The following is a 22,242-nucleotide window of genomic DNA, read 5'->3' on the forward strand; positions in this document are numbered from 1 at the left end:
CCCCTCCCTTTCTCTCCCACCTTTGTGACACCTTTTTTTAAAAAAAAATCATTTTATTAGGGACTCATACAGATGGGGTTTTGGTCTCTGCTCTGGCCCTCTATTATCTTTTAATTATATTTTCCCACAAACTTTTTGAAGCTCCCTTGTATAAACAATAAAACATACAATAGTTGAACAGTTTTTATATGTATTGTTTAGTGATGTACATATATATTACATTTTTCAAATTTTGCCATTATTCTTGCTATTTCCCCCCCAAATTATCTCACCATAATTGTCCTTAGAATTATTCTGATACACACCCTACATATTTATCATACTCTGAGCATAGAGGGATAGGTTTGTGATCATTGAGGTGGGCAAATCCTGTGCTGAAATTTGGAGAACATGAATAGAATTTCAGGTCTGTTTGAACTATGTAATAAGGCACTTTAGAAAAAGAACAGGAAGGAAGGAACGAAAACAAACTCTAGGTGGGAAAAACAAGCATCAAAGCAATCACAGTGCCCTGAGACCTAATGAGGAACAAAAACATTCTTTACAGACTTTTCCTGCAACTAATTTTGGTTCCTTCTGTTTGGTTAAATAGCTTCTTACCACCCAGGGTTCTCCACAGCCCGTTGAGGAGAAAGTTGGTGCCCTCACGAAGCTCATTGAAGCCATGGGATTCACTGGACCTTTGAAATACAGTAAATGGGTAACGTTCTTTAAGTTTTTTGCATTTTCCCTTTTGGACTTTGTGTTCTCTACACTTCATAGAAGATTTTAAAAGCTTTTGTTTCCGTGAGATTCATATGCCATCTTGAGAACCTCAAAATGCGTATACTGTTCCCTTCCCCTCTTTCAAGTTAAAGCTTTACAACATATGGGGCTCAAAATACTCCCTCTCCTCTTTTAACCTGTTAGGCACTACCTCAGCAGCAGGCTTGGCAATAAGACTGGGCTTTCCATACGGCCACATGCCATGCCATACAGATGAGTTCTAAGGAGTCAGATTTAGCAGTATTCTTTCATCCCCCCCCCTTATATTTTATTTTATTGATGACAATATACAAAGCAAAACATACACCACATCATCAGTTTCTACACGTACAATTTAGTGACATTACATTCTTTTTTTTATTTTTTAATTTAATTTAATTTAATTTTTTTAAAACATTTTATTAGGGGCTCATACAACTGTTATCCCAATCCATACACACATCAATTGTGTAAAGCGCATTTGTACATCGTTTCTCAAAACATTTTCTCGACATTACATTCTTGTTGGGTAACCATCCTTACCCTTCTTTGCTGAGTGTTCCTCCTCCCTTAACATTAACAAACTCATTGCCTTCAAAGGTTCCTTTATAATCTTAAACCTTTTAACTATTGAAGTTAAGCCATTGTTCAGTTTTAAGGAAAAAGCGAGAGGGGATATATTTGGGTTAAGTGTAAAGAATATCCCAGGGCAATAGTTTCAGGGGTTCATCCACTTCCCATGGCTCCACAGAGGTTTAGCATTTGAGAATTTGAAATTCTGTTCTACATGTCCCCCCCACTTTTGATCAGGATCATTGCATGGAATCATTGATCAAAACATTTATTAATGGTAGCTGGCATCATTTAAGTCTTTCTGATCTCATGGCAAGAGACAGTTGTTGATAAGGCAATTAGCACACATTACATATCCTCCTATTGCTGACTTTTCTTTCTTTGTGATGCCAAGGTAAATATAGACCAATTGTGCGTTGGATTGCCAATTTCAAACTTTTAAGACCCCAAACCCTACTTAATGAAGTAGGAGGTTGAACAGAAATACTAGACATCTCATTAGGTCAATAAACTTGGTCAATTGCTAAAGATGTTTAGAAATACTAAAAATATGTTTGGAAATACTAATACTAAAATCTATACTAATACTAAATACTAAAATTTAGAAATACTAAACATCTTATTAGGTCAATTAACATATTAGGTCAATTAACAAAGAAATACTAAACATCTTATTAGGTCAATTAACTTGGATGTCACATAAAACCATGTCCCTAAATCTCCTGACGGACCAAATCTCATGAGGTTTTTGGTTATATATATAAGCAACCTCAGCAGCTACTCACCCCCCTTGTTATTCTTATAAATGTATCTATACACAACTTTTGTCAATTCAGTTTTTTAGGGCACACGATTTATTGACAGCAATTATACTACTCATTGGTCCAATTCTACTATAATTGATGTGATTTTCAAACTTCAGTCATACTGTGCCATGTATCAAGATGTAATTCCTTCTACTTACTGATAAGTATTCCAACGTGTGTCTGTACCACGTTTTCTTTATCCATGCATCTGTTGGGCATTTGAGTTGTTTTCATCATTTGGCTATTATAAATAGACAGTGGTTTACAAATCTCTTTTTGAGTCTATGTTTTTTCAAGTCTTAAGAGTATTTACCTAGGATTGGAATTACTGGGTATACACACACACATACACACACACACATTTGAGAACCACCACATGGCTGTAACATAATGTGTTAGGAGTTGGGCTGCTAGCCGCAAGGTCAGCTGTTTGAACCCATCAGCTGCTCTACTTGAGAAAGATGAGGCTTTCTACTCCCATAAAGATTTCAGATCTCAGAAACCTACAAGGGCAGTTTTACTCTGCCCTACAGCACTGCTATGAGTCAGAATTGACTCGATGGCAGTGAATTTGATTGTTTTGGAGTACCATTTTGCACTCCTGCAAGCAATGGCTAAGGGTTCCATTTTCCCCACATACTCACAGAAATTTGTTATTTTCTGATTGTTTTTTTTTTTTTTTTTAATCTTCGTTGCCATAGCAGGAGGGAAATGGTATCTTATTATAGTTTTGATGTGCAACTCACTGATGACTAATGACACTGATCATCTGTGAGCAGTGTTCTTAAGGACACATTATTCTCTAATGAATCCATATTTATAAGTAATTTTAATTAGGTGATTGTAGTGACTTTCTTTAAAGTTTTACTAGTAGGCATCTCTTTATTAACAGATTAAATAACCTTGTGATTTTTTTGGTAATCGTTATCATGCAGGCTTATTTCCTAGCTGTGTTAGTCCTCGTCAACTAGGACCTGTTTTATCATCTTTTAAACAACAGTAACAGTCACTGTCAGGTTGATTAGACTCATGACAACTCCATATGTGTCAAAGTAGAACTGTACTCCTTAAGATTTTCTATGTTTGATTTTTCAAAAGTAGGTTACCAGGCCTTTCTTTTGAGGTACCTCTGTGGACTTGAAATGCCAACCTTTGGTAGTAGCCATATGGGTTAACTGCAACACCTGGGGACTCTAGCTGTTATGAATATTCCCTCTGCAGCAGGTACAAATTTTCCCTGGGCTTCTATAATAGCCTTCTAATCAATTATACTTGTAAAGTATTAGCGGTTTAGTTCTTCTCAGCCCAGTTATATCCTAGTACATACTACTACTTCTTTCTACGCTTAGGGTAGAAATACTTTTCAGGGTTTTTAGTAAAATGTTAGATAAGTTTTACCAGTAACTCATTATATATTAAAGTGTTAGGCAATTTTGCTTAAAAAGACTAAACAATTCCAATTAAACCATTTTAACAAATTGGGAAAAATGAGAATTTAAAATTTTTTATAATTTTTAATTTTTGGTTTATTATAATGTCTATTTCCCTTCTAAGTAATTACATGGCAATAAATGCTGTCTTTACAGTTTCCGTGGATTCTGGAAAGTAAAGATAATAAGCCAAAAATTTAAGACCATACCTGTCGAGTCTACTTGAACTCCTAGCAACTCTGTAGCATAGACTAGAACTTTCACAGAGTTCCCAAAGCTGTAAATGTGTATGGAAGCAGACTGATACATTTCTTTCTTATGAAGCAGCTTCTGGATTTGAACCATTGTACCTGCAGGGCTCCTTGATCATGTAAATATGGACGGCAGTAAGAAATTCTTTGAAAAAGTCCATTATCCTTTAATTTCATTTTTTTACATACTTCCTCTCATACTAGTTAATAATAATGTTCTTGAGACCTTAAAGTTATGAAATACCTCTTTAATCATCAAAGAAATACTCTCCTTTATTATTAAAGTCATTTAAAAAATCTTAAGTCTTTGACAGTTGATATTGTTGATATAATTGATAATGTTATTAACTAGAATTATTCCTGGAAAAAAAGCTGTAAGTTTTTTTTTTTTTAAAGCTATAAGTTTTAACATTTGGGTTTAAAAGCTTAAATATGTAGTTTGGTTTTAAAATTAGAAATTAATTAAAGGAAGAGGGACGTGAAAGCAGAATGAAATGTTAGAAATCTACACACAAGAAAATAAAAAAATTTACTATTTCATTCTTTTTTTGGCTGTTGAGTTCCAGTTGGTTGCTACCATATGCTTTGTCTAGCCTGTTTTTTCATGATTCAAGAGGGAAAATTGGCTTACTGTTTGGAGGATTACTAAGTCATCAGGAAAGTTTCTTCACTCTTTGAGCTTAAATTAGCCTCTGATTTTTTGTGTGACCTCAATTAATTCTTTAATGATTGCATTTAAAAAAATCTTTTGTGATGTGGCAAATATCTACCATCATAATTTAATTTATGACACCAAAACATTAAAGCATGACATTCTCGTGTAATTTAGGTCGGAAAATGTAGGCAAAATTTTTCAGTTTAAAACCGGCTCAGCCAGAGCCCTTTACAGCCCTGTTCGTTGTTGTATCAAGTCGATGGTTAAACATCCATATTGGATTGCAGTGGCAAAATTCTTTGAACTTTTGTTTTCACAAAAAACCGCGTGATGAGGAAAGAAATTTCTGTTGTCTATCTACATCAGTAGTATCAACCATCTTTTCCTGTAACAACAAAAAATAGTTATTGTATTTTAGCTGGAAGTTTCAAAAGCCCTGTTGCTGCTGTTGGCTAAGCATTGGAGTATTAACTGCAAGGTTGGCGGTTTAAACCCGTGGTTCTCAACCTTTCTAATGCTGCCACCCTTTAATACAGGTTCCTCATGCTGTGGTGACCCCCCAACCATAAAATTATTTTCGTTGCTACTTCATAACTGTAATTTTGCTACTGTTATGAATCGGGCGACCCCTATGAAAAGGTTGTTTGACCGTCAAAGTGGTTGTGACCCACAGGTTGAGAACCATTGGTTTAAGCTCGAGCCACTCTGCAGAAGGATGAGGCCGTCTACTCCTCTAATGATTTACAGCTTCGGAAACCCTATATAGGAGCACTAAGAGTTGGAATCTACTTGATGGCAATGGGTTTGGGGTCTTTTCCTGGTTATACAAATTATTCCCTGTGATTGGCTACAATTTGTACATTGCGTCAGCATTCTCAAGGAGCCCTGGTGGCCTAGTGATTATATGTCAGGCTGCTAATTACAAGGTCAGCCCTTTGAAACCACTAGCTAGTCCTTGGGAGAAAGACAAGGCTTTTAACTTCTATAGAGAGTGATTGTCTCAGAAACGCACAGGGCAGTTCTACCCCATTACCCTGTAGGGTTACTCTGAGCTGGCACTGACTCCATGGCAGTGAGGTTGCTTTTTTGGGTCAGTATGCTTGTTATTTCCATTCTGTTTGTTTTGTTTCCATTAATCTAAGTTTCTTTCTCTTCCTTACATAGTTAATTGTTTAAAGTGTCCCCATTACTCATGGGTGATATGGTTTCTTTTCTAAGCCAATCTGTTACTTGGCTGAAAGATGACCCACAGAAATTGCTTCAGTTTCGAGTTCAAAGGGAAGCTATTCCTCTATAGTCCCAATTGGTTCAGTGGGGCTAGGCTTAATTTTTTTTTTAATTTTAAGTTTTATTCTACTTTTCTCTCCCATTATATATAGGGCCTTCTATTGTATCCCTGGTCAGAATGGTCAGTAGTGATAGCTGGACATCATCTTAATTCTTCTGGGCTTAGATTTGAAGAGGTTAGGGTTTGGTGAACCATTGATTTCATAGACTAATTTCTTATTTTGAGCCTCTTCATTCTCATTTGCTGCACCCGATTACAGGAAACAGTACACTCAATAGTTGTGTATTAGATGATTTTCTGTAATATTTCTATGTGTGGTTCCCATCTTTCCTTAAGACTCTTATTTAGGATTTTGGACATAACTTTAAGTTACTGTATTTACTCGAGTATAAGCCAACCTGAATATCAGCCAAGGCACCTAATTTTACCACAAAAACGGCATTTAAAATGTGCTGAAAAAACTCAGTTTGTACATGAGTATATACGGTACTTATTTATTCTGAAATAATCATTCTTTCTCATTACGCTATGTGGTAGTTAAGTAATCTCATGTCAATTTGAGGATATTAAGAGTAAAGGGGTGGAGTCTAGCTTGTCAGTCAGGTCACAGCCTGATGATTTCTCTTTGTGGGCATGGCCTTCTCATGAGGATTTTGGGAGCTTCCTCTCTTTCTTCTAAGAGGCGGACTACATATTCTCTCTGCTTCACTTTCCTGCTGTTAAGACACTCAGAGAACTGGGGGAGCATCATGTCAGATGCCCCACGACTGGATCCACAAGACTTTCCACCCACTGGCCTGTGATCTTCCTGCATTTGGCATGATTTCATATGCTATGTGAGTCTGAAGAAGAAAATTATGGACTAGTATTGGACATATGGCCTAATATCAGACTTATGGACTTGATCTGGACTGGGCTGGGATGTTTTCTCAGCATACAATTGTTCTTTGATATAAAGCTCTCTGTTATACACATAAGAGTATCTCTGGATTTGTTTCGCTTGTCAACCTGGACTAACCCATGCTATATAGGAACATCAGGTAAAATACAGACAATATTTACTAGAGTCAGCCACATGTCACAGTATAGGCCATTTCTAAGTTAGAATTGAGCCAAAAAATCATTCTTATTCTGAAGAATATTGGCAAACTGGAATGCACTCAGAAGTGGACGTTGGGCCTGTGAAAGCTTTAGAAACCATGAAGAACAGTTTGAGGACGTGAGACATTTTGCCTGGAAAAGAGGAGTTAGTAGGATAATACTTGTCGGGCTTTGAAGAGCAAATGTTAAGAAAGAACAGGACACTCAATCTGAGGTTCTCTGGTGGCAGAATAAAATCTAAGGAATGTTACATGAAGCAGATTTAAGTTCAATGAAACAAAGATCTAATAGCAAACAAAACTCAAAGTCATTGCATTTCTTTGAATAGGGCCTAGGTGGTGGACTGCGAATTAATATTATAGAAGGAATTTCAGTACAGAATTAGCAGGTATGAATAACTTCAAAACCCCATGTAACTCTCACACACTGTCAGAGAAGCCGTTTACTTGGTTTTCATCTGGTAGGGTAGTATAAGATACATCAGTTAGTTGGAAAACTGATTTTTACGTCTTAAAGCCACCTAAGGTGCTTCTGCTTTACTCATGTAGAGTGATGAAGTCCTCCAAAGTTAGAATGAAATAGACTTGAAGTCATCCAAGGACCAGAACAACTTGTATTGACTTTGTGGAAATTTAGTCCCCCTTCCTCCTTAACTTATATTAATGCATGACTTTTCAAGATGTTATTTCCAGGCCCTCTGTGATCGTCCTGAGGGACTTGCTTTAGAGATTTGTCCAGGAAAATGGCTCACCCAAGTACAAAGGCTTGGCTTGGCTGCAGGAAAAATGAGGAACTATAAAGTGCTCCTGTTTACCACAGTATGAGCACTGTATTAATATGCAGGCCAATCTGGTGAGGTCTTCATTATTGTAATGATTGCTTCCTTTAGGGACACGGTGTGTGGGAAAACCTCCTTCCCAAGGGCCAAAGGGAAAGACGTGGGGCTTGGAACCTCCCTGTCAACAAGATACAAAAGTATTCAGAGAATGATATCGTTAGGCTATCAGTTTGGTGATGGTGTGGACTATTGCTTCTCAAAATGTGTTTTGTAGTCAAATACCTTCATGAACCACAGATATAAACAAAGTTAAACAGGCTTATTTGCTCTAAGACTTAAGTAACTTAGAGAACAATAGCTTCTAGAAGCCCCAGTAAGGGGATATTTGTAGGTGACATTTCCAAAACTTATTGAACCCCGACCCCCCCCAAAGCCACTTCCGGGACTAGTGTTCCTCAGAAGACGGCTTTGGAAATAGACTTTGACTAGACAAACAGCTACCAATCCTCTGGACCACTGAATTTATTCTAATGTCACCTTAGGATAATTTACTATGGAAAATGTTGTTTGCTGTAGCTTTTTTGTAGGTGCCCTTAATCATTCTAAACACTGTCCCCTTATGCTTTGTCTTGAACATTTTATCATGAAGAGTATTGGATTTTGTCTGATGCTTTTTCTGCGTCTATTGCATGCTTCACGTTTTCATTTATTTTTGTCTGCTGATATGGTGAATTACACTGAATAATTTGCAAGTGTTTAATTTTGCCTTCATGGGGTAATCCCACTGATTATGATGTATGTTTTCCTTTTTAAATGTTGATGGACTTGATGTGCTAAATATCTTGTTTAGGATTTTTGCATCTGCGTTCATAAAGGATCTATAGTTTTCTTGAAGTATAAGAAAACTTGTATTAAAACTTTGGTTTTAATATCAGGGAACTGGTGGACCTCATGGAAAGAGCTGGAAAATTTTCTTTCTTCCATTTTCTGGAAGAATTTGTGTAGATTTGGTACTTCTTATTTATTTATTTGTTTTTTAAGCATTTTATTAGTTGCTCATACAACTGTTATCGCAATCCATACACACATCAATTGTGTAAAGCGCATTTGTACATCATTCTCAAAACATTTTCTCTCCACTTAAACCCCCAACATTAGGTCCTCATTTTTCCCCTCCCTCCCCACTCCCCTCTCCCTCATGAGCCCTTGATAGTTTATAAATTGGTATTTTGTCATATCTTGCCCTGTCCGACATCTCCCTTCACCCACTTTTCTGTTGTCTGGATTTGGTACTTTTTAATCCTTAAATGTTCGGTAGACTTTTCTAGTGAAGTCATCAGGACTTGGCATTTTTTGTTTGTTTGTTTGTTTGTTTGTTTTTTATGGGAAGGTTTTAATCTAATTTTTTTAATAGAGCACTGTTCATGGTTTTTTTTTAGAACTATTAATTATTCTGATCTTTGATTGTTCTGTCTTTTAAGAAATTTATCTATTACAATTAATTAATGAAATGTATTGGCATAAAGTTCCATCATATTTATTATTTTATTAATGTTCTCAGCAATACTATTATTTCTATTTAGGATCCTATTTAAGTTTTTTAGTGATGTCCCATCTGTGATTGCTGACACTGGTCATTTGTATCTTCTTTATTTTGTGTCTTGTTTTTTCCCTTCATCAGCCTTGGCTAAAGGTTTGTTAATTTTACTGGTATTTTCAAAGAACCAGCTTTGGCTTCATTACTTTTCTTTTGTACTTTTGTTTTTAATTTTATTGATTTCTCTTATTTATGCTATGCCTTTTTCTGCTTGCTTTGAGTTTAATATGCTTTTCTAGTGTTTTATCGACGAGATTGAATTATTTAAAGCTGGGCTTCTAGTGCTGATTTACTCATAAACACAATAAAGCATATCTGATTTCCACTTGTTACACATTTGTGCTGTTTTTCCTCATAAGTAATACATGTTTCTTAGTATTGAGTTGGTCTTCATATCTGTCATTTAATTCTTACAATCATTTATTTTAAAATTTATTTTTATCAAAACAATTTACAATACAGTAAAAAATATCTTACAATCTTAAATATACAGCTAAGTGAATAAATTAAAACCAGCTCTCATGTTAAGATTCTAAGAGAATTCTTAGTGGTTCAGAATATTGTAATAGGATAATTCTACTCTATTATGTTAATTAAAAAACCTTATTTATATATGCAGGCTTTAAAAAATATATACACAGTCTTATCCTAATCCACACACTATAAAACAGGAAATAGAGACAAAAATTTACAGAATAGTGATTTGAGGAAAGATGAAGGGATCAAAGTTTTGTTTGATTTTGGTAAGAAGAATGAGTGATTTCTATTACACTTTTTCTTAATTAAAAGGTCTCAGAATAGAGAGTTTTTATATAAATGGTGTTTAGAGGTTCTAATATGGTAAAATGGGTTTGAATTAAAGGTTTTTAAAAAGATTTTATTTAGATACTGGAAAATTCTTTTTGACATTTGAGTGAAAATTGTGTGAAGTCTATATGAATGGCTAGCTTTTAAGGGAAAAAAATCTGTTGATTTAGTTATAAGTTGGCTTATAAAGAAATGGGTCAAGACCCTTCCTTCTGACTAAAGAAATACAAGATTCTGTGACCTACAGCTAATGACACCAGAACATTCACTCAGTCATGTCTTGAGTTTGGTTTTATTCTCTTTGTCTAGAAGATTAAGATTGCGGCCCTGCGCATGTATACTAGCTGTGTGGAGAAAACTGACTTCGAGGAATTCTTTCTAAGTAAGTTACTGTCTGATAGTTATTAAAAGGAAAATCAATTTACTTTCACTCTTATTATTGTATATAAAGAGGATAGATGATTTAAAGTTTCTACTGGAACAATTTTACCTACATATTTAGCACAAGTCGCTTTTTCTTTAACAGAATAAAGACCTAAAGAGTAAATAATAAAATAGAAATTTTAAAATAAATTAATAGATAATAAATGTAGTACAAAACTAAAAATGTGTCTAATACTTAGCATTATGATTCCCTTTTCCATGCATGTAAATCTTATTATATATCAGTAAACATATCATCTATTTTTCATTCTGATGTTTAGCTTAGCATTTTGATGTGAAATATTTTGCCAGTCATTCTTGTTTTTGTTTGTAATGTTTAATTGTTTCAGTTAATGGTAGAATAAGCCTCATGGATTTTCTTCTATTTTCTTGACTATTGCGTCAAAGGGCAACTATAATTTTGTTGTCTATACACTTTATTGATAGTTTGTTTTCAATAAGGATCTTACCGGCCAAGCCACTATGAGTAATTGATTGTAGCAATGCAGTATTCACTTTCATATTATAAGCTGTATGGATTAGCAAAGTTAATTAAACAGACACTTGTAAAAAGCCATTGGGAATGCTTAAGCCATTTCCAACCATAGATTTAGGATGAAATATATGCTGTGCAGATCTATGATCTTTGCCATTATCCTCAAAGCAACAGACATGTAACTCTTTATCCTCTGGATATTTTTCCCCCAATCACAGATATTCATATGTAGTCATGCTAACAATGAAGAAAGCTAAATGCAGTTTAGACTATTTTATAACTATTTTGTTTTTTAAACCAAATAAAAGTTTGCCTCTTTCATCATTTCAATAGGTTGGTATTAGAAATGTACTGTATTATAATCCTGGGGTAATATTCACCTTTTAAATTTCTTATTTATTCAAATCCATGAAATAAATTTTTTCTTCTGTTAGCTTCTGATAGTTTTTTGTTTCGGAGAAATGAGTCTGAAAGAGAAAATATCCTTGCTCTACCTGATGAAGAAACTTAATATTGGAAGCTGAAATTTTCTTAAGTGACTTTTTCAATCCATGTGCTTAAATACTTTTCTTCAGATTTTTAAAAATCTCATAGTATCTGTTTAATTTTTAGTTCAATAAATAACTCAGAAGTACATATAGTTATTATTTTGAAAGGATGTATACTAGCTAACTCTGTCTTACCCAACTCTTCCTTATTGAAAACTCATGGGTTTAATTACTGGACAATAAGACTTTTAAAACAGTATTTAAGTTAATATTTCAAAACATAGTCAAATTTAGAGAAATTGATTTAAATATTAAGAAAATTTTATAAAAACTATTAGTTAACATATTAGTAGTTCATATTTTCATACTGTACTTTCAAATTTTAATCTCATGTAGTGTTGAAAATCCTTATTGGATAGGAAGGGCTTGTATTACTTTCATTTTTGTTTTGTTTTCAGAATCAATTCAAAGATTAAGAGTTGCTCAGCCAAACCTTAAATCTATGTTATCTAGCTTAAAATCCAGGAATTTTTTATTAACTATTGCATGTAAAAGAATGAAAACTCACTCAATAACTGAAAATTAGAAATTGTAATCTTAGCAGTCTTCTATTTTAAATGAATAGCACCTCTATGAGATGTTGTTGGCATTGTAAACTATAATTCAACCTGCCAGAGCATGTGCATGTCAGTGTGTGTATCGTCATAGGTTGCCTTTAAAGTAGTGACCTAAGGAGGTAGTAAGTTTTCAAATGGCTACATCTCTCTTTCTTAATTTATTTTGCTGCTGCTGTTGAGAATACACACAGCAAAATCCACACCAATTCAGTAGGTCCTACATGTAGAATTTAGTGACATTGCTTACATACGTTCTTCAAGTTGTGTAGACATTCTCACCCTCCTTTTCGGAGTTGTTCTCTATCATTAACAGGAACCTACTGCCCCGTAAGGTTCCTATCTTAATCTTTATGAGTTGTTCTTGACAGAATACTCAAAGCTGTCCCTTTATACTAGTGAAGCTAACCTATTGTTCAGTTTTATGAAGATATTTATCATTCAGGGTTTAAAGATGATCTTAGGGCAATAGTTTCAAGGGTCTAGCCACCGTCCATGATTTCAGAAATTCTAGAGTCCATGAAAATTTAAAATTTTGTTCAGATTTCTAAGCCTTGATTCGAGGCTTGCCTTTTAAGATCAGTCAACAGCACATTTGTTTGCATCTTGGTGTTCTGTGGGCTATCTTTGTCATTTGTGGGTAGATTAGAATTTTAAATGAAACCAAAGTGGTTCTAAATGATGTCTTCTAAACCAAAAGAAAACCAGTCTGGAAAGGACTGTTTGGAGGCATAAGATACGGACTACAGACTAATGAGACTGGTGTCTCTATAGCTTGGATTCTAAAGAAGAGACAGGCAGGTTTGGGGTAAGAGAAGAAGGGAATATGTTTCTTTTCCAAGTTACACCTTTAAAGTGGCCATTGCTCACTTGACTTTCATAGTCCTAGAAACTGAGTAATTTTCTTGAAGAACAGAGAACCTCAGGTAGCTGGTGATTGTTATCTCATTTATCTTCATGAAGATTGTGTAAGAATGAGTTGTTTACCCACAGGAATTTTGGCAAACAGCCCATCAATGTCTTAGGCAAGATGGCAAAGTTACAGACCCTCTTCATCTCAGAGCCAAAGTGCTCAAGAGTCTAGGGCCCAGAAAGCTGGCTATTGGGGATTTTGATTGGCAAGATGTTCTGATGATTTCATTTGGGATGTAAAGGAGTGCTCTGGGTCAGCAGCCAGTGCTTTGCTGACTGGTCTTTTGGAAATCTGTTCTCAGAGGAAAAGCACTCAGAGAAAAGGTGGCAGATTAGTAAAACTTAAAGTTTAATGTCATATTCTTGTCTGTGAACTGCTTTGTCTTTAGCCCCCTAAGTGACTGGTTATCTTAGAGAAGAGGCTCCTTAGTAAATAAGTTCTGAGTCAGTGGTTGGAAGGGAAACTCTTCATCTCTTCGTTGAGACAATCTCAAATCATTAGAAAAACATTTAAAAGGATAATTTACACCCTCAAATTCACACGATTCACTGAAAAATAATGTTGTTAGCTGCTGTCAAGTAGGTTCTGACTGCTCACACCCTCTTATACAACAGAACAAACGAAACAATGGATGTATGTATGGATTATGATAAGAGTTGTACGAGCCCTCAATAGAGTGATTTAAAAAAAAGAAAGAAAAACTTTACTTGCATGTGATAGTAATGATATTGTTTGATAACTTCAGCATTCTGTTGGGCCATTTTTCTTTGGAAGAGATACAAATATGGATCACTCTCAGTGGGTTAGCCAGGTACCTGTTTTCCAGGTTTTTTTGGCATAGATGAGTAAGTGCTTCCATTGCTTCATCAGCTTATTGAAACATTTCAGTTGGTATTTCGGCAGTTCCTGGAGCCCCGTTTTTCACTAATGCTTTCAGTGCAGCTTGGATTTCTTCTTTCAATACTATTGGTTCTTGATCATATGCTACCTCTTGAACTGGTTGAATGTCAACCAGTTCTTTTTGGAACAGTGACTGTATTCCTTCCATCATCTTTTGATGCTTCCTGCATCATTCAACATTTTTCCCATAGAATTCTTCAATATTGCAACTCAAAGCTTGAATTCCCCCGCCCGCCCCCCCCAGTTCTTTCATCTTGAGATGTGCTGAGCATGTTCTCCCTTTGTGGCTTTCTAACTCAGGTCTTTGCATATTTGCTATATACTTTGTCTTCTCGAGCCACTCTTTGACATGTTTTATTCAGCTCTTTTACGTCATCATTCTCCTCCTTGCTATAGCTACTCTACACTTAAGAGCAAGTTTCAGAGTTTCTTCCACCATCCATTTTGATCTTCCTTTTTGTTTTTAAGTATGTTATTTTTTAAATCATTTATTGGGGGCTTGTACAACTCATCACAATCCATACATCCATACATTGTGTCAAGCACATTTGTACATTTGTCACCATCATCATTCTCAAAACATTTTCTTTCTACTTGAGCCCTTGGTATCAGCTTCTCACCCCCCACCCCTCCATGAACCCTTGATAATTTATAAATTATTATTATTTTGTCATGTCTTACACTGCCTGACATCTCCCTTCACCCACTTTTCTGTTGTCTGTCCCCCAGGGAGGGGGTTGGTTATATGTAGGTCCTTGTGATCGGTTCCCCTTTTCTACTCCACCTTCCCCTTCCCCTCCTGGTATCGCTATTCTCATTATTGGTTCTGAGAGGTTTATCTGTCCTGGATTCCCTGTGTTTCCAGTTCTGATCTTTCTCTCTTTCCTATTTAATAACTTTTTTCTTTCTTCGTATGTGATGTTCTTGATGTCATCCCACACAGCTCATCGGGTCTTCTGTCATTAGTGATTGCTGTGTCAAATTTATTATGATATTCTTGAAATTCAGGTGAGGTGTACTCAAGGTCATATTTTGGCTCTCATGGACTTGTTTTAATATTCTTCAACTTCCACATAAACTTACATATGAACAATTGATATTTGTCCACACTCAGACCATGGCTTCTTTTTGACTACTGATAGTGAGCTTTTCTATTGTCTCTTCCCACAGATGTAGTCAACTTGGTTCCTGTGTATTTTGTCTGGTGAAGTCCATGTGTACAGTCACTGTTTATGTTGTGAAAAAATATTTGCAATGAAGAAATTGTTGGTCTTGTAAACTTCGGTCATTCGATCCCCACTTTAGTTTCTATCACCAAGGCCATAGTTTTCCTCTTTTTTCCAACTGTCACATTCCATTCACCAATAATTATCAGTGCATCTTGCTTGATTTGATGCTTATTATAATATTTATACACCTAAAAGAAAGTCTAGCTAAACAACTTTTATTCAAATGTGCGCACCATCCACTAAAGTTAATGATAAAGAAATTGGAGAATCCTACCAACTTCTTTAGTTTGAAAAACAATAGTTATTATGTATTGGGAGAAAAAAACCCCAAACAAACAGCTCTGTTGTCTAGTCTGTTCCAACCGTCCGTCCGTGTGTGTGTGTGTGTGTGTGTGTGTGTGTGTGTCAGAGGGACGCTGTGCCCCACAGGGTTTTCAGGTGGTGGCCTTTTTCAGATTGCCAGGCCTTTCTTCTTAGGTAGTGCAAATCTTTGAACTTTATTAGCAGCCAAGTATGTTACAGTTTGTAATGCCTGGGGACGCCAATATTTATTAAATATGTGTTGAATACCCGTTAGATGCCAATCATTGCACTAAACATTTTACAGGCCCTATCTCATTTAATCTTCACAAAACCCTATAAGGTTGGTTCTCTTTTTAATCCTCATTTTTGCAGAATAGAAAACTGAGGCACTGAGAGACTAAATAACTTTACCAAGAGTCATATAACAAACAGGTAAAGAGGTTGAGTCAAGAGTTTGAATCAGGCAATCCGATCCCAAAGCCTGGATTGTCAAACTTTGTTTATACTGTCTTCCAATGACAAGAATGTCTACTTATTGTAATTGCAATGAAAGTGAATGCCTAGCCTCAGAAAAGAATAGACCGAGTGAGTGTGCATTGGAGCGAGAGTGTGATAACAACAAAAGACTCTGGCGAGTGTAACTTTGAAGTGTCAGGACGTGCCATGGAAGCCAGGCTGACCTCATCCAGGTCCATGAGGGGGATGGAGACTAACTCTATACCAGCCCAAAGCTGGTTTCTGTGAGGCAGAGGTCAGAAACACTCTACTTCTTTGCTGGGTGTGATAATTCCTTGCAATGGCCGCACAGAACTCACAGACATTATTCAGGAGTATAGGAGTCCATTAGGGAAGTTAACACGTTACAACTGGTTAGGATCAGAAAACATTAAGGTTACGGCTCTTTTGTCTATGTCGCCACTTCTCAGCCATGTTGGCAGGTAGGTCTCTCTCCGGTACTTGGCCTCTTTGCTAAGAGACCCTGGGTTTCTGTCTCCTTCAATGCTAATAAATGCCGAAGAGTACCTCACTTTGTAAGCCATCCTTCTATCCGAAGGCACTCAGCTTTACTTCTTCCATAGGTTGGGAATCCCGACAGTCTGCCTCATGGTCTCAATGGTTGCCACTCCTCTTCTCTACCCAGGGATCTTGGATATGCTCCATAGCTTTTCTCTCTTGATGCTCTTGCAGAGTCTCTGCTCTTGCTTTTGAAATGATTTACTTTCGATCCAGTGGGATGACAAAGCTGACAAACCTGGAGTTAGAGCCTTCTACACCTATTTCCATGGTTCCACCCAGTCATTTGGTGGAAGTTCCCAAAACTATGCACAGAAGAGCCATACTAAGTAGTTCTACTGCACCACAAAGTATTAAACATATTTCATTGATTTGAATAATCTCTTGTATTTTTGCATTGCTCACAGTCAACAACCACTGGTCTTCTTTTTAAGGCTTTCCCATGTGGGTAAAGAGCCCCGGTGGTACAGTGGGTAAGCACTCAGCTGCTAACCACATGGTAGTTGGTTCAAACCCATCATTTCCAAAGGAGAAAGGTGTAGCAGTGTGCTGCATAAAGATGACAGCATGGAAGCCATAAGTGGTAGTTCACCTCTGTTCTGTAGGATCACTGTGAATTGTAATTGATGCATTGGCACATAACAAAACAATAACAACCACCCTGTGGGGTTCTGTTCTGACCCTGATGGGTACAAAGACTTAATCATGTGCTAGCACTTTTCTCATCCTCAGCCCTGAGCCGACCTCCAGAAGGGAAAATTGTGACCCAAGTCCAGCTGCTGGCCTGTCTGTCTGTGCTTTCCAGCCCAAGATCTGGTTCCCTCTCTGAGAAAATTGGAAAGGCTCCTGGAGGCTGCTGAGAAGCTTTGATGTAGAGGTAGCAATTGAACAGATTGTCCTTTAAAAGCGGCCAAATTTCGTTTTCCAAATTGAAAGACAGACTTCCAAGAAAACTTTTCTTTTTAATGTTTTGTTCTAACCTCCAAAAAAGACCCAGCTTCAGTATCTGGGCTTGAGATTTTCTCATGGCTATTCTCGTTCTAGGTGGAGGGTGGTTGGCCCACTCTCAGATGGCATGTGTCTTAATAGCTGTACGGCTGGCCAGGCCAGCCTTCACCTCCCTCCTGCTGGGCTCTGAGAGGAAGTCCACTTGACAGCTGCTGGGCACCACCCATTAAGCTCACTAGAGTATTTTGGTGTCACTTTGTGACAGACCTGGATTCAAACGCAGTTTTGCTACTAGTTGTTAATATTTTGAGTCTATTTCCTTGTCTCTAAAATGGGATTTATAATGCCTGCCTGCAGACTTAAATTGAGGATTGAGATAATATATTAACATGACTAGCAGTGGACCTCGCACCCAGTGTAGGCCCTTAGTGAGTTTTAGTTTCTGATCTTAATATTGTATGCATAGAGGCAGTTAGAGTACTGATTAAGAATCTCATATCTGGAATCAAGTACATCTGAATTTGATCCCACTTGTCTCATTTCATCGCTATGTGATCTGGAATAGCGGTCTTGATCTCTCAAAAAGTCAGTTTTCTAACCTGTAAAACGGGGTAGATGCATACCCACCTGATAACGGTTGTTGGCAGGATACATTGAGTTAATCCATATAACGCACCAATTATGTTGATGCCTGACACCTACAGTCTTTATTATTACTGGTGCTATTCGTGGGCCTTAGGAGTTCCTGGATGGTGCTGATGGTTTAACAAAAGGCTGTGGTTCAAACCTACCCAGCGATGTCTCAGCAGAAAGCCCTGTTTCTGAAAGGTCACAGCCATGACTGTCTTGGAGGCCATAGTTCTGACACACAGAGCACCTAGGAGTCCAAATGGACTCAATAGCAACTGATTTAACTTCTTTGGTTTTAGTGTACCTGACAGGTAACATATTGCGTAATGACCTCTACTTGTGATCATGTAGCATATTATTTACCGATTGCTAAAGGAACACGATAGCATTTCTCTCCTAGGTCATTGCCCCAAAGGATAGATTCTCCTGAAAAGCCCACATTTCTCTTTAATTCTCTCTTTTCTTCATTCTTCTGTTCCAACTTGTCTCCTGTCATGTAATAAAAAGGGCACATTAAAAAAAAAAGGCACATTCAGTGAGAGGCCCATCCTCCAGCTAATTTTTAGAGACTGAGAATTGAGATGCTTGGGATTTGACACTGACCTGGTTGGTGGGATCTAAAACTGAAAAGTCCAACATTAGATGTGGTCAGCTTTCATACTCAGACTAGAAGGACTTAAAGTTCTGGGCGCAAGTGGAAAAAAGCTTATACTTAAGTGGGAGAGGGGAGATAGTCCCTGCCTAACTTTTTATAAGAATATAGGTGGTATAGGAAAGGATAATATATAATCACAAAGAAGTTGAGAGGAAGCATAAAGACCACATTAAATGGGGGAGAAAATTGAAGCTCAGGGAGAAGTGATTTGTCCAAGGACCAGAGAGCAAGGTGACAGACAATAGGGACCGAAAGTCGATGACTGGCTATCTGATTATACTCAGTGCTCCTTCACTCATGGTCTTGCTCTGTGGTCTCACTGTCCCTCTCTGTGATAACATGATTAAGAACACTATAACTGCTATATGTTTATTTGCACAAATTTCTATCACTATGTTATATATAGTTAATACAATTCTTCGTAATCCTCACATATTTATACTTTGTTGTTATTTTCTAGGGTGTCAGATTCCTGATACATTCAACTCCTGGTTTCTTATAACCCTCCTTCATGTCTGGTAAGTGAACAGTTTCAGTGAAGTCACCAAGTGTGTTACTATTATTGTTTAATACTGCTGACCTGAAGATATATCTTTCAGCAGGGCTGATTATATGAAATGGTAGTTCAGGCATTAAAATGATTTCTTTCATTTTAATGACGTGTCTTGAAGCACATTTTTATAAAGGTCAAAGCACAGACTCAGAAAGAAACTAATATTTGTAGAACACCTAATTCAGTGAACAATGCTATCAGTATCTCTTAGAGACTCCATGAGCTTGGATGGAAAGTTCTCTCCTTTGGGTGTTTTAGGAAAGTTCACATTTACGTAAAAGTGGTTTGAATTGTGAGAATCTGTGGTCATTTTCATTGCTGGTCATCAGAAACCTATAACAAATTATAGCGCTGACATTTACGCCTGTACCTCGAAAATGTGCATACAGGTTAGATTCATGCTAGGTTTGTTGAATGTAAAAATATTTAACACTTTAAACAGTATATTTTTTCTTCAGCTGTGAAATAAGTAGCCAAAAAAAATCAAATTTTCACCTAATGTTACACACACTGCTAAAGGCCAGAAGGATATAGGAGAGACCTTGAAGTGGGGGTGGGGAATGTATTCACTACATTGCCAGGTCTAGGAAAAGTAATTTCTGGAGAACCGAGTGACTACTTTGACCATAGTGAGCATCTGAGGAGCGTGGGGAGTGGCTGCCTTGTCAAAAGCAGCCTTGTTTGAGACTGCCTTTAGTTGCACCTTTACATCACAGCGCTGACGACTATATAAAGACATTATGGTTTTGATCACCTCTGAAAGGTTTCTTCTACTGCACTCACATAGTCACGGAGGTTGGCTAAACGTTTACTTTTTGCTCTTTTTCACTAAGCTGGCAGTTAATTGTGTGCGCACCATGTTCTGGTCACTTGGCTCGGAATAAGGGATAGTTCTGAAGAAGCTCATCATCTAGTGAGAGAGGGAGAGAAGACATATGAATACAAATCAGAATGGCCAAGTTTTGTAATTAATGTGAGTATGTAGTGCTTATGGGAGCAAGGGGGAAGCCACAACTATCAAGCTCTTGCTAGTTCTACCTACTAGTTCTTTGAAATGTACATGTCGTTTAGTCAGGCAGCTAAAAATGCAAACGACTCTCCAGTTTTCCTACCTAATGAAGAAGATTAGCATGGAAGGCCAGGGAGGGAAGGAAGGCTGGATATATTAAAAGGGAAACTACCTTTTCAAGAGGGGAGGCCTGCTGAGGTGGCACTGTGGAATGATTCACTGGAAAGGTGGGAGGGTTGGAAGGAGGATTAAGCTGTTCCCAGAGGAACTCAAAGATAATATTCAGTGCCTGTATGAAAGACTCTTTATTGCGCATATAGCTACAGGTATTAGAGTGTTAGAGGGAGTGGATTGCAAAATAAAATATATAATCCCTGTGACCACATCCCAAGGTCAATACCTGACTAACAGCAGCCAGAAAGCCTTGAAACTGCTTATAGTTCTTTTAGTCAGCCACCATTTCCAAACCATGCCTCCTGCGTTCTGCTGAGGTTGGTTTACTTTCTTGAAGTGGGGAGTGCCAGTTTAGTATGGAGGGCGAGAGAGGCAGGCTGTTTGCTTAAATACTTCCTTGGTCTCCCCTCTAACTTTTTCCTTAATTCTGATGATCTATAGACTGATGGAATGAATCAGTAGCTTTTTAGTTTGAGTCAATGAACTCTTGTTGAAGACCTGCAGTGTGCTCAAACGGTTTGGCTTTGGAGAGAAGGAGGATATGTCACAGACTTTACCTTTAAGAAACAGCTTAGAGGGAAAGCAGACAGAACCACTGTCACATAACATGGATGACAGACTGAAAGAAGTCTTATGAGCCAGGCACAGGCACATGCTGTGGAAGCACTGGAGGTGTGACCGAACCTAAATGAGGGGCAGAGGAGTGTTGGGTAAAGGATGGTTCTGTGGTAGAGAGGACAGTTGAGTTGTAAAATTTCTGTCCCAAATGGAGGTCATGGAAGACTGAGGGAATAGCAGGAGCAAAAGACAGAACATATACAAGAACATGGAGTATTTGAGCACAGCCAGTTGTCTGAATTGTCTAGGGCAGGTGTGTGGAGGAATGTAGTAGGAAGGGTTACCAGAAAAGTAGTGTGGACCCTAATTTTGCCCTTAAGGAATTGACGTATCCTCTCCTCTGAGGGACAGAGGAATTAGGAGAGGAATAATGACTCCACCTCTACGGCTGTGGCAAGCTCTGTTCTACCTGTGATCTCTAGGGTGAAGCTCCAGGAAATGCCCAAGGGATAGATAACCAGATCCAGTATTATCTATAGGACTCAATGGGCTTGCAATACAACTACCTCCTGTGGTGGTGTGAGGGAGAGGTGTGAAGGCTTATAAAAGTAGAAACAACCCTCCCTCCCAATTAAAATAAAAACCCCGCTGTCAGATTGTCCAGAGAGTTTGCTTGGGTTACCAAGGGTGATGACTCCCTGTTGCCTCTTAGAATAGGCATCTTGGGAGGGAGCGGGGAGCGGGAAGGGAGGGGAAAAAATGAGGAACTGATGCTAGGGGCTTAGGTGATGAGCAAATGTTTTGAGAATGATGAGGGGAATGAATGAACAAATGTGCTTTACACAATTGATGTGTGTATGGATTGTGATAAGAGTTGTATGAGCCCCTAAAAAAATGATAAAAAAAGAATGGGCATCTTGTTAGTTACCTGGAGGAAGTGTTGATGTTTCCCCTACCCTGTTTGCTACTCTGGTTCCCAAGTTTTTATATTGATTGAGATTATAAAACACATTGATGTTGAGTAGATCACGATTTATAGTGACCTTTCAGGGCAGAGTAGAACTACTCCATAGGATGTCCAAGGCTGTCAGTCTTTACGGGAGTAGACTGCCAGCCACATCTTTCTCGTGCATAATGGCTGGTGGGTTTAGACTGCTGATCTTTCAGGTAGCAACAGAGTGCTGAACTACTGTGCCACTAGGGCTCTGTGACTGAAGTTTAGAACTGTTGAAATCATATTCTCTAGGACCATTCTGATTTCTAGAAGGCCTTGTCAGTTGTATATTGCTGTGAGCTTGCAGCTGC

General features: G+C 37.5%; 1 protein-coding gene across 2 annotated transcripts in view; it reads left to right on the plus strand.

Annotated features, from left to right (window-relative positions):
* Positions 1-22,242, plus strand: part of LOC101659568 (ubiquinol-cytochrome-c reductase complex assembly factor 1) — a 123,950-nt gene that overhangs the window by 40,662 nt on the left and 61,046 nt on the right. Inside the window, exons 4-6 of one of the 2 annotated variants that reach the window (XM_045295553.1) lie at positions 593-700; positions 10,340-10,412; positions 19,104-19,161. In XM_045295553.1, the coding sequence (XP_045151488.1) occupies positions 593-700; positions 10,340-10,412; positions 19,104-19,161 (239 nt within the window). The remainder of the gene's footprint in view (positions 1-592; positions 701-10,339; positions 10,413-19,103; positions 19,162-22,242) is intronic. The other variant, XM_045295554.1, reaches the window with a different exon arrangement.

The sequence above is a fragment of the Echinops telfairi genome, unplaced genomic scaffold, assembly GCF_000313985.2.
Source record: "Echinops telfairi isolate 266 unplaced genomic scaffold, ASM31398v2 ScPeMD7_5592;HRSCAF=6446, whole genome shotgun sequence".
Taxonomy (NCBI): domain Eukaryota; kingdom Metazoa; phylum Chordata; class Mammalia; order Afrosoricida; family Tenrecidae; genus Echinops; species Echinops telfairi.